The 17,135-nt window shown below is 41.6% G+C and overlaps 1 protein-coding gene across 1 annotated transcript in view; it reads right to left on the bottom strand.

The window, feature by feature from the left end:
- RRM1 (ribonucleotide reductase catalytic subunit M1) overlaps positions 1–17,135 on the bottom strand; it is a 75,478-nt gene that overhangs the window by 10,064 nt on the left and 48,279 nt on the right. Inside the window, exons 13-15 of the mRNA XM_066250762.1 lie at positions 10,535–10,684; positions 10,106–10,327; positions 260–336 (exon numbers count right to left, since the gene is read on the bottom strand). Of these exons, the coding sequence (XP_066106859.1) occupies positions 260–336; positions 10,106–10,327; positions 10,535–10,684 (449 nt within the window). The remainder of the gene's footprint in view (positions 1–259; positions 337–10,105; positions 10,328–10,534; positions 10,685–17,135) is intronic.

Below are 17,135 nucleotides of genomic sequence, written 5' to 3'. Positions count from 1 at the left end.
TATAGTTAAGCCTCTAAAACAAAATCAGCTGATAATATCTAACATGGATTGAAATGCTTTCATGTGCAAAGCAATTTACAGGTTACTATACATGTATTCTAAGTATTTAAAAAATAACTCTGCAGATAGGTCATTTTTAGCCCCACATAAAGGATAAAAAAATTAGTTTCAGAAGTTAAAGTAACAGTTAACTTCTAAAGAACCAGGATAAAAAGTTGATCTCTCCTTACTTCAAAGCTACTTTACATGTCTTACTTACTTCGCAATCTTCTCCTTGAGAAGTTTCCAGTCCCACAGGTCTGTGGGAGTAACATTCCACATATCATACTGAAGGATCTAAGAAATAAATGTCAACTGATGATAAATCACTCTATGACAATTTAAAACTAAGACAAAAACCAAACAAATGACTGACCATCTCCCAAATCCCCAAAAATGCCGTCTTCTAGTAGAGCTGCATAAGGAATACAAGGTCCAGAGATTTTCCTGGACAAATTCCCATGAAGTCATATCGATCTGATTAAGGTTTATCTCTTTCCCTTGTCCCTGCTGAGCCTGCTTAGAGGACCTATCAATCTACAAACCAGGAAATCCTAATATTCATGAAAGTGCATTGCTGAGATGCACTTTTTTTCTACAATAAAAGCCTTATTCTAGCCGCATTTTTCTTAATTGCCGTGATCTGTCCCTTGATCTATTTACTTAGATAATAAAGACCTATTTCTAAATAATACATTTCCTAAATATCAGCAGAAAGGTCAGAACTAAAAATAACATCTTTTTTTTACAGGGAATAGAATCATACAACTGATAAAAAAATATTTTTGGCCCTGGCTGGTTGGCTCAGCAGTAGAGCGTCGGCCTGGCATGCGGGGGACCCGGGTTCGATTCCCAGCCAAGGCACATAGGAGAAGCGCTCATTTGCTTCTCCACCCCCCCCCCTTCCTCTGTCTCTCTCTTCCCCTCCCGCAGCCGCAGCCAAGGCTCCATTGGAGCAAAGATGGCCCGGGCGCTGGGGATGGCTCCTTGGCCTCTGCCCCAGGCGCTAGAGTGGCTCTGGTTGCGGCAGAGCGACACCCCGGAGGGGCAGAGCATCGCCCCCTGGTGGGCAGAGTGTTGCCCCTGGTGGGCGTGCCGGGTGGATCCCGGTCGGGCGCATGCGGGAGTCTGTCTGACTGTCTCTCCCCATTTCCAGCTTCAGAAAAATACAAAAAAACAAAAAACTTAAAAAAAATATTTTTAAAGGCAGCTGGCAGGCAGATTTCTATGACAGGGTCCAGCTTCTCATGCCCTCCTCTTTGGTGAGCACAGTACATGGAAATAAGACAAACGCCACTCACATAATTATGGCAAAGGTAAAGGGTTTCTGCAAATGTAATTAAGGGTGCAAATGAAAACCCTCAAAAGCATGCTTAAACTGAGCCCTTGTTAAAATAAGGTCCTCTCCTTCAAACTGGCTTTGGAGAAAATGCCATGAGTTCTAGAGTTGCAAGAAAATGCATCTGTCAACAACTAAGTGAGCCTGGAACAACACCCAGAGCAAGACACCATCACAAACTCTACTGACATCTTTACTGTAGTAGCCTTGTGAGATCCAGAAAAGAGCCAGCTAAGCCAAGCCTAGACTTCTGCCTCACAGAAACTGAGATAATGATTTTATGTTGGTTTTAAATTTATTTGATTACAGTTAACATCGATTATTTTAGTTTAAGGTGTACAACATAGCGATTAGACATTTATATAACTTATGAAGTCTCTCCCAAATAAGTCCAGTACCCATCTGACAACAGTTACTATAATATTGACTATATTACCTATGCTATACTTTATATCCCAGTGACTATTTTGTAACTTTATTCCCTTTACCTTTTTTCACCCATCTCCTAGCTCCCCTCCCATTTGGTGACTATCAATATATTCTTTGTATATGTTTCATGTGGTCATTGGTTTTTTAGGTTCCATGTACAAGTGAAATCATGTATTTCTTTCTCTTATTTCACTTAACATAAGGTCCATCCACGTTGTCGCAAATCGTAAGATTTTATTCTTATTCACAGCTGAGTAATATTCCATTGTATATATGTACTATACCTTCTTTATCCATTCATCTACTGAAAGACATTGAGGTTGTTTCCATATCTTGACTATTGTAAATAACACTGTAATGAACATCAGGGTGCATATATCTTTTCAAATGTTTTGGTTTTGTTCAGATAAATACCCAGCAGTGGAATGGCTGGGTCATATGGCAGTTCTATTTTTAATTTTTTGAGGAATTTGCATAGTTTTCCATAGTGGCTGCTGCAATTCACAATCCCACCAAATAGTGCACAGTAATTCCCTTTTCTCCATTCTTTCTACCTAAACAATTTGATTATGATTTATTGATGATAGTCATTCTGACTGGTGTGATCTCATGTTTTTGATTCAAATTTCCTTGATTAAAGATGTTGAGTATCTTTTCATGTTTATTTCATATGTCCTCTTTGAAGAAATGTCAGGTTCTCTGCCCATTTTTTAATCAGTTTTTTGGGGAGGGCAGTATTAAGTTATAGAAGTTCCTTATATATTTTAGATATTAACCCTGGGTTGGATGTATCATTGGCAAATATCTTTATCAATTCAGTAGGCTGTCTTTTCATTTTATTGATGGTTTCATTTGCTGTACAAAACTTTTTTAGTCTGATGCAGTCCATATGTTTATTTTCTTATTTCCCTGACCTGGGGAGAGATATAAAGCAATGTCAAAGACTTTACTGCCTATGTTTTCTTCCAGTTTTATGGTTTGTCTTACATTTAAGTCTTTATCCAATTTATTTTGTATGTGATGAAAAAAAGGTGGTCTAGTTCAACTTTTTTTTAATGTATCTCTCTAGTTTTCCCAGTATCATTTACTAAAGACTGTCTTTAACACATGTACATTCTGGATTTCTTTGTTATAGATTAGTTGACCACACAGGCGTGAATTTATTTCTGGGCTCTCTCAATTCTGTTCCATTAACTTATGTGTCTTTTTATGCCAGTACCATGCTGTTATGATTACATTAGCTTTGTCAGGAACACGATACTTCCAACGTTGTTCTTCTTTCTCAGAATCTTTGTGGTTTCATATAAATTTTAGGAATATTTTAGTTCTGTAAAAAATGTAATTGGTATTTTAATAGGAGTTATACTTAATCTGTAGATTGCTTTGGATAGTGTGGGCATTTTAAGTTGTTAATCTTCCCTGTCTATGAGCATGAAATAGCCTTTCAATTTTTTTGTATCTTCAATTTCTTTCTTCAAAGTCTTAGTTTTCCAAATACAGACCTTTTATCTCCTTAGTCAAATTTATTCCTCGATATTTGATTATTTTTTATTTAACTATAGATGGAACTGCTTTCTTAATTTCTCTTTCTGGTATTTTGTTATTGGTGTATAAAAATGCTACTGATTCCTAAATTTTGTATCCTTATCCTTTACTAAATTTGCATATTCTAATTGTTTTTTGGTGGAATCTTTAGGGTTTTCTGTAAATATTAAGTTTACTTCTTTAATTTACTGCCTTTTATTTTTCTTGTCTGATTACTATAGTTAGGACTTTCAACACTACATTAAACAAAAGTGGTGAATGTAGATATTCTTGTTTTATTACTGATCTTAAGCAAAAAGCTCTCAGCTTATCAGAACTGAGTATACAACCTGAGGGTCTGTCATAGAGGGCCTTTATTATGTTGAGGTACGTTGCGTCGATCTTCACTTTGCTGAGTTTTTATCCTAAATGGATATTGGATTTTGTCAAATGCTTTTTCTGCATCTATTATTACAATCATATGATTTTTATCCTTCATTTTGTTTATGTAGTATATCACATTAATTGATCACTTTGTGTCTAAGTTCATCAGGAATATTCGCCTACAATTCTCTTTTTCTGTAGTGTTGTCTGGTTTTCATAGCAGGGTAACACTGTCCTTGTGAAATCAATTTGGGACGCTTTCCACCTCTTCAATTTTTTGAAATAGCTCGAAAAAAATGATTTTTTAAAAATTTTATTGTTGTAAAATACACATAAGAAAATTTAACATCTTAAACATTTTTTAAGTACACAGTTTAGCAATATTAAGTACATTCACATTTTTGTGCAACCACTACCCACCACCATCCATCTTAAGAATTCTTCATTGTACAAAACAGAAGTTCTATATTCATTAAATAATAACTCCCACCTGCCAGTTACCAGCTCCAGGAACCACCATTTTCATTAGTTTTTCATAAGTTTGACTATTCCAGGTAGCTAATATAAGCGAAATTACATACTATTTGTTTTCCTTACCTAAGTATAACATCCTCAAGATTCGTCCATATTGTGGCATGGTCAGAAATCCCATCATTTATTTTTTTGTTTGCTTGTTTTTGTTTTTCCTTTCTAATTGAATTTTTTTGGGTGACACTGGTTAATAAAATTACACAGGTTTCAGGTGCACAATTCTACAACACATCATTTGTACATTGTATTATGTGTTCACCACCCCAAATAGTCTCCATCACCATTTATCCACCTATTCCCTCTCCCACTTCCCTCAACCCCCTACATTCAGCAACCACATTGCTGTCCATGTCCCTCGGTTTTTTGTCCTTTTCTTCCCAATCCCTCCACCCTCACACACAGCCCCACCACAAGTCTGTTTCTATTTTGCTTGTTTAGTTCACTAGATTCCATGAATGAAATCATATGGTACTTGTTTTTTCACTGAGAGGTTCTTGTCGCAATGATGGAGGTTGGGCTGCAATCATGATGATGGGTGGGGCACGTTATGAGGGTTTTATGGCTTTAGCAATCGCAATCTCAGGCCTCAGGCGCTACTCCCTGTGTCTCAACAGACCATGGACCAGACAGAGTTCCTCTGTTGTTGTTTTTTTGTACAGTTTTATTTGTGTGTGTGACAGAGAGTGAGAGTGAGAGAGAGAGGGAGAAAGACTGAACGATAGGGACAGAGTGAAAGGGAGAGATGAGAAGCATTAGTTCTTCACTGAGGCACCTTAGTTGTTCAGTGACTGCTTTCTTATTTTTTTATTTTTTTATTTTTCTGAAGCTGGAAACGGGGAGAGACAGTCAGACAGACTCCCGCATGCGCCCGACCGGGATCCACCCGGCACGCCCACCAGGGGGCGACGCTCTGCCCACCAGGGGGCGATACTCTGCCCCTCCGGGGCGCCGCTCTGCCGCGACCAGAGCCACTCCAGCGCCTGGGGCAGAGGCCAAGGAGCCATCCCCAGCGCCCAGGCCATCTTTGCTCCAATGGAGCCTTGGCTGCGGCTGCGGGAGGGGAAGAGAGAGACAGAGAGGAAGGAGGGGGGGTGGAGAAGCAAATGGGCGCTTCTCCTATGTGCCCTGGCCGGGAATCGAACCCGGGTTCCCCGCACGCCAGGCCAACGCTCTACCGCTGAGCCAACCGGCCAGGGCTGTGACTGCTTTATTATATGTGCCTTGAACAGGGGGCTACAGCAGAGCAAGTAATCCCTTGTTCATGCCAGCAACCTTGGGCGACCTCGCTCAAGTCAGCGACCTTTGGGCTCAAGCCACCGACCATGGAGTCATGTCTATGATCCACGCTCAAGCCAGCAACCCTGCACTCAAGCTGGTGAGCCCGTGCTTAAGTGCTCAAGCCAGATAAGCCTGCATTCAAGCCAACAACCTTGGTGTTTCAAACCTGGGTCCTCTGCATCCCAGTCTGATGCTCTATCCATTGCGCCCCTGCTGGTCAGGCAACAGAGCACCTCTGTTCTTCAGGGGACAGAGTGGCTCTGTAGAAATAGCTGTGAGTTAAGTCTCGGCCACTCTCCATAACCCACAAGGTAAGGGAGGAGAACCCTGGGGGGATAGCATTTTGTTTTTCTCTGTGCACCAAGAGCAGGCTGCCAGCAGACCACAGGAATACTGGTCATGAACCCTCGTTCTGCCACTGCTTTGATTTAGCATCTCCCCCACTGCTCCTCAATCTTACCACTATTCCCAGCAGAAGACCCAGTCATCCCAGGTTTCTCCCCTCTCTGGTGCCCCAGCAGACAAAAACTCAAATAGTCCAAGTTTCTCTCCTCTCCAGAGCCAACCGCAAGTGCATCTTATCTCCTGCTTCCCTTCTCAACACTTCCCACCTTTAGTGGATTCCACCAGATCTTTTTAGGCAAGTTTGAAAGTATGCTGGGTTTGTTTTGCAGCATTATAGGTGTTCAATTTGTTGATATTTCAAGGGGAGGGATTAACGGTACCTTTCATGCTGCCATTACTCTGACATCATTCTTCAATTTTAAATACTTCAAGCCAATTCTTTTGGCCAGCAATGTTTTTGTTGAATAATCACCTGAGTCTTATGGGAACCCCCTTTTAGGTAACTGCTTTTCTCTTGTTGCTTTTAAGATTCTCTTTTTGCATTTAATTGGTGCCATTTTATTATGGTGTATCTTGGTGTGTGCCTCTTTGGGTTCATACTGTTTGGGACTCAGATTTCTGGACTTGTATATTTCATTCCCTAGGTTAGGGAAGTTTTCAGTCATTACTTCTTCAAATAGGTTTCCAATAACTTGCTCTCTTTTTCTGATACCCCTATGATGAAAATGCTGGTATACTTGATGTTATCCCTGAGGTTGCTTAAATTATCATTATATTTCTTTTCTTTCTGCTATTCTGTTTAGGTGCTTTCCAGTACCTTGTCTTCCAGGTCACTGATTTGATCCTCTACTTCATCTAAGCTGCTATTGATTCCCTTTAATAAATTCATTATTTCAGTTATTATCATCTTTATTTCTGACTGGGTTTTAAAATTTCCTCTTTGTTGAAGTTCTCATTGAGTAGAAGTTCACTAAGCATCCTTAAAGTCAGTGTTTTGAATTCTGTATCCAATAAATTTCTTCTCTCCTGTTTGTTTAGTTCCTTTTCTGGAGTTTTGTCTTAATACTTTTATTTGGCTGAAGTTCTTTTTTCTCATTTTGGCTGACATCTTGTGTTTACTTTTAGGTATAGGCAGAGCAGCTATGTCTCCCGGTCTTCACGGTTTATGTAGAAGGTATCCTGTGAGGCCCAGTGACACAGTCTCCCTGGTCACCTGAGCCAGGCAGGGCATGTGTGCCCTCCTGTCGTAGGTGAGTTTCAGCTGCTGTTGGCATACCAGTGAATAGGGTTGATCCTCAGGCTGACTAAATGTAAGAATTAACCATGGCTACAGTAGACAAGCTACTGTTTCGGGGTTGACCCCATAGAGTAGGTGTTGCTCAAGCAGGTTTCTGGTGCCAGCTGAGTCCATCCTCTGGGTATGCCAATTTATGGAGCTGGTCGGGTGGTATTCTGGTGTGGTTTGAAGCCAGCCACCTGGTTTGCTTGGTTCTAGAGCCGCTTGGGAGGGGCTCTGGTGCAGGTCAAGGTCAATTATCACTTTTGCTGGGCTTGGGAGCTGCAAGTGATCTGCAGTTGGTTGCCACTTTCACTAAGCTTAGAGGCCTTGGGGGAGGCTATGTCACAAACTGACACTGATTGCCAGTTGTATCACTCTTGAGGCCCTTTGGTGAGCACCATAATGTAAACTGATGCCACACTTGTGATCACTTAGGTGAAATTACATTCCAGGCCACGACTGGCTGCCACTTATGTCACACATGATGGGACTTACAATGCAAGTTGAGAGTGGTTGCTGCTTGTGCTAGGCCTGCAGCCACTTAGCAACAGCTACAAGACATGCTAAGGCCTGCCACTGGTTCAGAGTTTCAGGATTTTGAGAGATTTTAGAAAGTCGGCACCATAAGACAAGGCAGGCCACTTGTATGGAGAAACAGCTGGAAGAGGTTTGGGCCAGGCAGGCAACTTGGATGAGTCAAATGTCCCAAGTAATCACCAGGGCCAAGCAATTGGTATAGCCAGGTTAATAAAGAGCACAGATTTGGCACACACCTTCACCAAGCCCACTGGAAGAGTTCAACAAAGGAACAATGGTGCCTGCCTTTCCATCCCTGGAACTGTCTCAACCGCAGGCTTCCAGCCCTCACCCTTAAGTTATTCAATTTGGTTCCTCCTATGTCCCTGATGCTTTGCAAGTTGCTGCCCCTGCAGTGAAGCTTACAGGGAGTGATTTTATAATCAAGTGAGTCTGTGTGCAGGTCCTTTAAAGACAGGCAGTTCTTCAATTTCCTGCAGCCCTTTGTCCTTGGACACAAATCCACTGGTTTTCACACCAAATATTATAAAGACTCCTTTTCCTGGGTATGATAAGCCAGTTTGGGGAAACCAGGGCTGAGCTGGACACCTCATTACTCAGTGGGAAATCTGTACAGTCCACATCTGAGCCTTTCCAACTGGTCCTGACATGTCTTCTTCTTTATACCTTTAGCAATAGAAATTCTGTTCAGCTAATCTTCAGGTGGTTCTGTGATGGCTGTTCTATAATTCAGTTCTAATTTTGATATGATCATGGCAGGAGGTAGGAAGAGTTCACATACTCTGCCATTTTGATCTGGGCACAGCTGTCTTGAATGTATCTTGTTTAAATTCACTAAGTTTAGCATTAGAAAATTAATATAGTTAGCATTCTTCTTAAGTCATTTAAGCAATGATTAGTTCTAAAACAAAATATCCTTTTTATTCCAGAGAACAAAAGTGCCCTATTAAGCCTCTAATGGCTAGTTTTACAAATTACCAAAATTTGGTGGCTTAAAATGATAAAAATTATTCTCATAGTTCTGGAGGCCAGAAACCCAATATCAACATGTTGGGAGGGCCACGCTCCTTCCAGAGGCTCTAGAGATTATTCTAGTGGCTACCAGTATTCCTGGGTTAAAGCTGTATCACTCCAATTTCTGCATCCATGGTCATGTTGCCTCCTCTTCCTCCTTGCATCTCTTAGAAGAACAACTGTTACTGGATTTAGGGCCTATCTGGATAATCCAGGATAATCTCCTCATCTCATAATCCTTAAATATATCTAAAAAGACCCTTTTTAAACCAAATAATGTAACATTCAGATTCTAGTAATTAGGATGTGAGCTTACCTTTTTGCTACCATTCAACCTACTACAGAAACTCACAGGAAAAAAAAATTTTCATGATCAGCACTTCGTAGCCATTCATACACACACCACACACTTATGGACCATGATGGGCCTCAGTAGAGCCCATGGAGTACCAGCAGCTCACAATCCAGCTGGCCTGCCTCCTCATGGCCAGCAACACTATAGAGCAGTGGTAGTCAACCTGGTCCCTACCGCCCACTAGTAGGCGTTCCAGCTTTCATGATGGGTGGTAGCAGAGCAACCAAAGTATAAATAAAAAGATAGATTTAACTATAGTAAGTTGTACTTTTGTTTTCTTGTATTTTTCTGAAGTTGGAAACGGGGAGGCAGGCAGACTCACGCATGAGCCCAACCAGGATCCACCTGGCATGCCCACCAGGGGACGATGCTCTGCCCATCTGGGGCATCACTCTGCTGCAACCAGAGCCATTCTAGCACCTGAGGCAGAGGCCACAGAGCCATCCTCAGCGCCTGGGCCAACTTTGCTCCAATGGAGCCTTGGCTGCAGGAGGGGAAGAGAGAGACAGAGAGGAAGGAGAAAGGGAGGGGTGAAGAAGCAGATGGGTGCTTCTCCTGTGTGCCCTGGCCAGGAATCGAACCTGGGACTCCTGCATGCCAGGCCAACGCTCTACCACTGAGAAAACTGGCCAGGGCTATAGTAAGTTGTTTTATAAAGATTTATTCTGCCAAACTTAGCGAAAATCTGACATAAAGCACTTGAAGTAATTATTATTATATGCTTTAACTTGCTGTAACTCTGCTTTATAAATTTTATAAAGTAGTTACTTCCCTACTTTATAAATCACCATTACTGTGGAAATGGTGGGCGGTTAGAAAATTTTACTACTAAGAGAGATACAAAAGTGGGCGGTAGGTATAAAAAGGTTGACTACCCCTGTTATAGAGGGTCAAGCTCACAAAGAGGAAAGGGGACCACAGGAGAAGGGTACAGGAGACTGAGGGGACACTTGGCAGTGGGTGGGCCACACATACAGAACACATCCAGCAGTGCCAAGGAGTGAGGCCCACAGAATGAACAAAAGAGAAAAAAATTTATCCACATACTTACTCCTTTACTGACTGGAGAGCCCTCGTAGGTTTCATATGAGCCATGCTCCTTGGCCAGTTCACAGCTGGCTTCCAAGGCTCCATAATAAATGGTTTCAAAGATTTGCTTATTCAATAACTGGGCCTCTGGACTCTCAAAAGGATACCTCATCAGAATAAAAGCATCTGCCAGACCTTGTACCCCAATTCCAATAGGTCGATGGCGTTTATTTGATAAGTATGCCTTTATGCCAATAGGTTAAGAGAAGAAAGAGAAATTATTGAACAGAAAAAGCAACATTCTGTGACAAAATAACACACCCTCCTTTTAATCTGTTTTCTCACACCATTCCAATGACAACAATTTAAATGATGCTGGCAGGAATATTGTGATAAACTCCCCCACCTTGGATTTCAATAATTACTGAAAAACAGAGATATCCATTCATACCTCTGGGATAGGATAGTAGTTAATATCAATAATTTTATTCAAGTTTCGGACAATGACTTTGGTGACTTCAGCCAACTTCTGAAAGTCATACGAGTGTTCTGGCGTGACATACATATTCAGGGCAAGAGAAGCCAAATTACAGACGGCAACCTGGAATGCAAAGAAAAAGAAAGGGTCAAGAATAACAAAATTTTTATTCCTTCCATATGTAAATAACACTACCATATGTGCTTCTAACACTCTCTAACATTAAAATTTTTCATTTTTCTCTTTGGCTTCTCCCTCTTCATCATTCACCAGTTCATTTCTAAAGCCCAGTACCTATTACATATGTGAATTGTAACATGCACCAGTGAAACAGGTAAGATAAAGAACCCTACGTTCCATAGTACATGGCTCTATTATCAGACTTATCTCACAATATGCTGAGTAAATGTGCACTGTCCAACACAATAACCATTAACCCCATGTTGCTACTGAATCAAAATTAGATATTTAAAATTGTTTCTCAGGGACACTAGTCATATTTAAAGTGTTCCACAGCCACCAGACACAGAACATTTCAATACTGCAGAAAGCTTTTTCAAATTACGCATGCCTACCTCACAGTCACTGGGATTCAGACAAGCCCTTAACAACAGTGAAGCTAAGTTTGTAAATTCTGAGAAAGCTCTCCAGATGATTTTCCCACTGCACTTAGTACATATTTTTAGTACTAATGACACATCTGGTACATAAGCTTAATAATGTTGAATGAATACATCTTCTTTTCCACTTCACGACTATACCAATCCAAACTCTCAACCCTCTCAACTCCCCATGCTCTCTATACTTAACTCAAAGCTATATTTGTTGCCAAAGTACCCAATTTCAAAATATAGCTTGGATAGCATAAGTCTGGAAAACGTTAGAGAGAAAAATAAGACAGGAAAAACAGACAAAGTCCTGGGGATAAGAATGGAAGGACTGCCATTTTTAAATAGAGTTGTTCAGAAATAACTCACTAAGAATATGACATGAATGAAGAACTAAGGAAGTTAGAAAGCAAGCCACATGACTGTAAGAGGAGAAGAGCATTAATAGCAAAAATTCTGAGGCAGGAACATGCTTGCTATCTTTGAGGAATAGCAAGGAAATTAGTAGGGCAGTAGCACAATGCGCAAGGGGGAAAGTAATAGTGGGTCAGGTAGGGATACCCAGTTGTATAGAACCTTACAGTGTACTGTAAGAATTCTGAATGGTGAACTTGTTAAGGACACTACTCTTTATGGATTCTTGCTGTATTGGCCAAGAGTTTGCTTAAAGGCTTTAATCACTGTAAAAAAAAAAAAAAAAGACTAGATAAACAAGATGTGGCACATATACACCATGGTATACTAATCAGCCATAAGAAATGATGACATCGGATCACTTACAACAAAATGGTGGAATCTTGATAACATTATATGGAGTGAAATAAGTAAATCAGAAAAAAACAAGAACTGCAGGATTCCACACATTGGTAGGACATAAAAACGAGACTAAGAGACATGGACAAGAGTATGGTGGTTATGGGGGATGGGGGGAGGGAAGGAGGGAGAGGGGGAGGGGAAGGGGCACAAAGAAAACTAGATAGAAGATGACGGAGGACAATCTGACTTTGGGTGATAGGTATGCAATGTAATTGAATGACAAGATAACCTGGACATGTTTTCTTTGAATATATGTACCCTGATTTATTGATATCACCCCATTAAAATTAATAAAAAAAATTTTTAAAAAGAATTCTGAATGGAAATGAAGTGCTGATACATGCTACAACATGGATAAGCCTTAAAAACATGTCAAAAAGCATGACATAAAAGCCTAATATGAGATCCCACCTATATGGAATACCAATAATAGGCAAATCCAGAGATAGAAAATAGATTAGTGGTTGCCAGGGGATGGGTGAAAAAGGGAATAGGGAGCGACTACTAATGAGCACAAGGTTTCTTTGTAGGGTGATGGAAACATTCCAGAATTAGATATTGGTAATGGTTGCACAACCTTGTATATATAATAAAAAACATTCAATTGTACACCTTTTCCCCCTTGTTTTTTTTTTATTTTTAAATGTTTATTTTATTGATTTTTAGAGAAGAAGGAAAAGAGCCAAGACAGAGGATCACTGATCTGTTTCTGTATGTGCCTTAAAAGGGGATTGAAATGGCAACCTATGCACTTCAGGACATTTCTCTAACCAACTGAGCATTCCAGACAGAACTGAATTTTATGGTAGGATGAATTTTATGGTAGGTAAATTATAACTCAGTTTAAAAAAAAATCTGGATGGGTTGGAAAGTCAAAGAGGAGTATTGTGAGAAAGAACGATCTGATTTTTGTTTTAAAAAGGGTCACTCTAGGAGACATGATGGCCACAGAGTAGGCAGATGCTCCAAATCCCACTTCCCAGAACCAAGGTAAATTACAACTTAATTCTGAGAACACTCACCTTCAAAGACCACCAACATTGGACTCAACTAAGAGGATTCTACAGCCAAGGACCACAAAAGAACCCACACTGAGACTGGTAGGAAAGGTGGAGATGCAAAAAGGGCTGCCAGCTCCCAGGAGTGAGCGGCGGCCGGGAGGGACTCTTGCAATGGGCAGGGTTCCCAGTGAGTTGTGGGTCCTCAGCCCCAAAACCGAAATCCCAGACTAGAGCCTTAGAGCCTAGAAGAGGCTTATGGACTATATTTGATTGAGAAAAGAGCCTAGATACTGTTTGAGAGGAGGCAGAACTCTCGGAACCAGGCTTCATATTAAAGGGACTGCACAAAGAACCTCAGTCACAGCCACTTTCCCTGAGCTCCAGGAGCAGGGAGAGCTGCGAGGACTGGAGTTGCCAGGGGAGAGTGGTCTCCGAGGCATAGGGGGAGACACTTTGAGGATGGACACCCCTGGGCTGAGTCACTCCAGAAATCTAAAGTGAACATTTATCCTGAAAACATCACCAGCAAAAAGAAATTACCCCAGGCCCTGGCCGCTTGGCTCAGCGGTAGAGCGTCGGTCTGGCGTGCGGGGGACCCAGGTTCGATTCCCGGCCAGGGCACACAGGAGAAGTGCCCGTTTGCTTCTCCACCCCCCCTCCTTCCTCTCTGTCTCTCTCTTCCCCTCCCACAGCCAAGGCTCCATTGGAGCAAAGATGGCCCGGGCGCTGGGGATGGCTCCTTGGCCTCTGCCCCAGGTGCTAGAGTAGCTCTGGTTGTGGCAGAGCAACCCCCCGGAGGGGCAGAGCGTCGCTCCCTGGTGGGCAGAGCATCGCCCCTGGTGGACGTGCTGGGTGGATCCCGGTCGGGCGCATGCGGGAGTCTGTCTGACTGTCTCTCCCGTTTCCAGCTTCAGAAAAATACAAAAAAAAAAAAAAAAAAAAGAACAAGGTCAGCTAATTGCACCTCTCCCACACGTATAAACGTTGCTTGCTTACTCAGCCTAGATAGCCATCCTAAAAAAGGAGCCATTTTAGAAGCTCGGGGCTGCAGTGTTCCCTTGCTGGGTTGCCTGCAGTCCCTGTGCAGGTTTGCAATAAAACTTATAAAATTCACTTTGGGTTTGCTGTGGTCTGTCTCCTGGGATGTAATATATGGAGGCCCCAGTGAGATTGGCCATGTAAGATCCCTCCTCACGGAGTGGGCTTCAGCAGACGTTGGTAGCTGGCCAGCCTCTGGCAGTTGCCGTTTGGAAACTGAATTTGGCTGATTCGAAACATTTGGAGTCTCGAGACTATTTGGTAAGGAAGCTTCCTCTTTGAATATTTGGAAACAGAGCTCTGGTTAGAAAAGGGTGTAGTGGAGCAGGCGGGACGCCACCTGATTTCTCCCCACCCGGTCGGTCGGGGAACGCAGGACCCTGCCTTCTCCCTTTTGGTTTTGGTTTAGAAGTTTTGTTTGTTTCGTGTGCATATTTGGTTTGTTTGTCTGCTTCGCCCGTTGCTTCCTCACAGGATTCCTTCGAGAGTCAAGGGCCATGGGTCAGGGGCAATCTGCTGCCCTAGCGCCTCTTCAGTGCTTGCTTGATAACTTTTCTGATTTCTCTCGCAGGGCACGAGACTATAGGACTCCTGTTGATTCCACCACGTTGTGGACTCTTTGTGAACTAGAATGGCCAACCTTTGGTGTAGGGTGGCCCTCAGAGGGCACTTTCAATTTACCCACACTCTTTGCTGTCAGGGCAAATGTCTATCGGGTCCCGCACCCTGACCAGATGCCATATATAGATGTGTAGATTGACATAGCCACGGGAAGACCAGGTTATGTTAAGAAATTTTTTAAGAACTATATTAAGAGAAATTTGTAAACAAGCCCACAAATTATAGGAACTAGCTAAAGACATAAGAGAGTATTGGAGGAAGTATAGAGTAGAAACTAGTTTCAGATATTCGGATATTCACCTACTGACCCAAAGAAATTTTACCCATTTAGAAAATAAAGGGTAAGAATTAATATTAAGAAGATACATTGAGAACTCTCTGTAAATTGAAATGGCCAACTTAAGAGCAGACTGGCCAAACCACGGATTGCTAGACCCATAGAAAACATAGAGAGTCTAGCGTACTATCACCAGCACTCACCCGCAGGCAGGTGGAACGGTCAGTATGTAGCCCAGTATGGCAGCAGAGGTAGAGAAAGAAAAGGCAGCTGGCTGCAGGAGAAGCGGCAGAGAAAAGGAAAAAAAAAAAAAAGTGGCAGGCTCCCCTCACAGTTTCAGGCACTTGCCCCTCCCCCTTGGGCATCAGGAATCCCAGGCACCCTGACTGATTCCCTTATAGTGTATATAACAAAGAAACCCCTTTCTTAGCTCAAGGGCTGAGCCACTGCTTAAGTCAGGCAAAACATAACAGCGCAGTAAGCTAGAGGCTATCATCACCTTGCTACAGGTGCCTGCCCTCCTCTGCTTTGGCTCCGGGGAATCCCCACCTACTACCTGGAGCCAGACCCGAGGAGAAGATTTAGGGAATACAGCCCCTTCTAAAGCCACTGCTTTAGCCATAATAGTCAAGAATTATAAGAAAAAGGTCCTCAGGGAATTATAAGGTTACTATGTCCCTGAGGAAATTGAGGACCTTAAGTAAACTAGAATACCCCACTGTTAAGAAAATAAGTTTATAAAATTGTGTGTTTTTTTAGTTTACTACCCCAACCCTTATAATGACTTAATGTTGTAAAGCTCTATAGATCAAAAAGAGGGTTAGCATCTCTTTGTCAGCTGGGAAGTCACAAAATATTAACTACATTTTGACCATTCCTTATTTTTCTCTGAAAATCAGTAGTTCATTAGAGATAGTAGTTTATAATCTCTTATTGTGAATCATACTAAATTTGTACTAATAATAAGCATACAGAACTGAATAGTCTGTCAAATACAAAGACTTCCTTTTTGTACCAAGGATCTGTTGTTGTAAAAAACATTTTCTATGTTAGAAATGTATATGTTATTTCAATAGTCTTTTGTTAATTCTCCTTTTCATTTGCTATTTCATAGCCTGTGATGTTAAAATTTTAGTTTAAATATTAGAGAATATGTAATAATTCAGTAATTGTTAATTGTTCAATAGTAGGTCACAAAACCCAGAGTGACAAATATTACTATTGGTTAGCTTAATAGAAGAATTCTTAACATAATAGGTAGAAAAGAGAACTCTAGAGACATAATCCTGAACCTCACCTGACTTACCACCCTATCAAACTGCAATTGTTAATCAGCTAAGTAAATAAGTACATTAGGAAAAGTGCAGAGGTGAAACTGCTCAGGTTTTACTTAATATTTCCTATGGAAATGTCATAGATTAGAGCCCTCCATAGTTCCAACCGAGTTAAAGGGCAGGGTGCTGATTTAAGGTAGCATAAGAACAATAGTTCAATTACAGCTGATAGTCAAGGAAGGAGAAAATAAGAAACAGTTTAAATTCTTTTTTCCAAGTGGCCTACAGAATTAGCTCAGAACCCCCTTTTCTCAGAGGAGCCTCAAACCTGAACAGGACTGTTAGAAATCTGTACTGTACATAGGCTGCCCCACTTACAACAACTGAGACCACCTTGAGAAAATGTTTCTAATTGCCTAGCCTAGGCGGGACCCCACCACCCAAGCAAGTGAAGAAATTTTTACACTTTCCACCAGTTTCTGTTAGCCTGAATCAGAGAAGATACTCTGAAAAACAACCATAAGTTTATCTAAGGTGTCATAAGTTATTCAGGATCCTCAGGAGACCCCCACAGCTTTCTTAGACTATAGAAAGCTTACAGAGTCTATACATCCCTAGACTTAGAGGAGCCAGAAGATACTAGGGCAGTCAACCTAGCCTTTACATAGCATTCAGCTCTAGAATTAGAAAAGAAATATAAGTTTTTCATTAGGTAGAAACATCGGCTGCTAAAACTAAGCATTTTGGAAGGGACGTTGCTCCTCCCTCACTCTCATGGCCATAAATAACTCTGGCCCCTAAGATGGCTTGTTAGACAAAGACGAGTAAGATTCCTAAAGGCAGGAACAACCTAAGACAGGCACAGTCAAAGAGGGGCTATCAGGAGAAGGCTTAAGAACCAGAGAAGGTGAGGCTCAAACCCTCACCCCGGAGAATGCA

The sequence above is a fragment of the Saccopteryx bilineata genome, chromosome 1 (genome assembly GCF_036850765.1).
Source record: "Saccopteryx bilineata isolate mSacBil1 chromosome 1, mSacBil1_pri_phased_curated, whole genome shotgun sequence".
Classification (NCBI taxonomy): domain Eukaryota; kingdom Metazoa; phylum Chordata; class Mammalia; order Chiroptera; family Emballonuridae; genus Saccopteryx; species Saccopteryx bilineata.
Note: the sequence above shows the minus strand (reverse complement) of the source record. Positions and strands in the feature narration are given on the sequence as shown.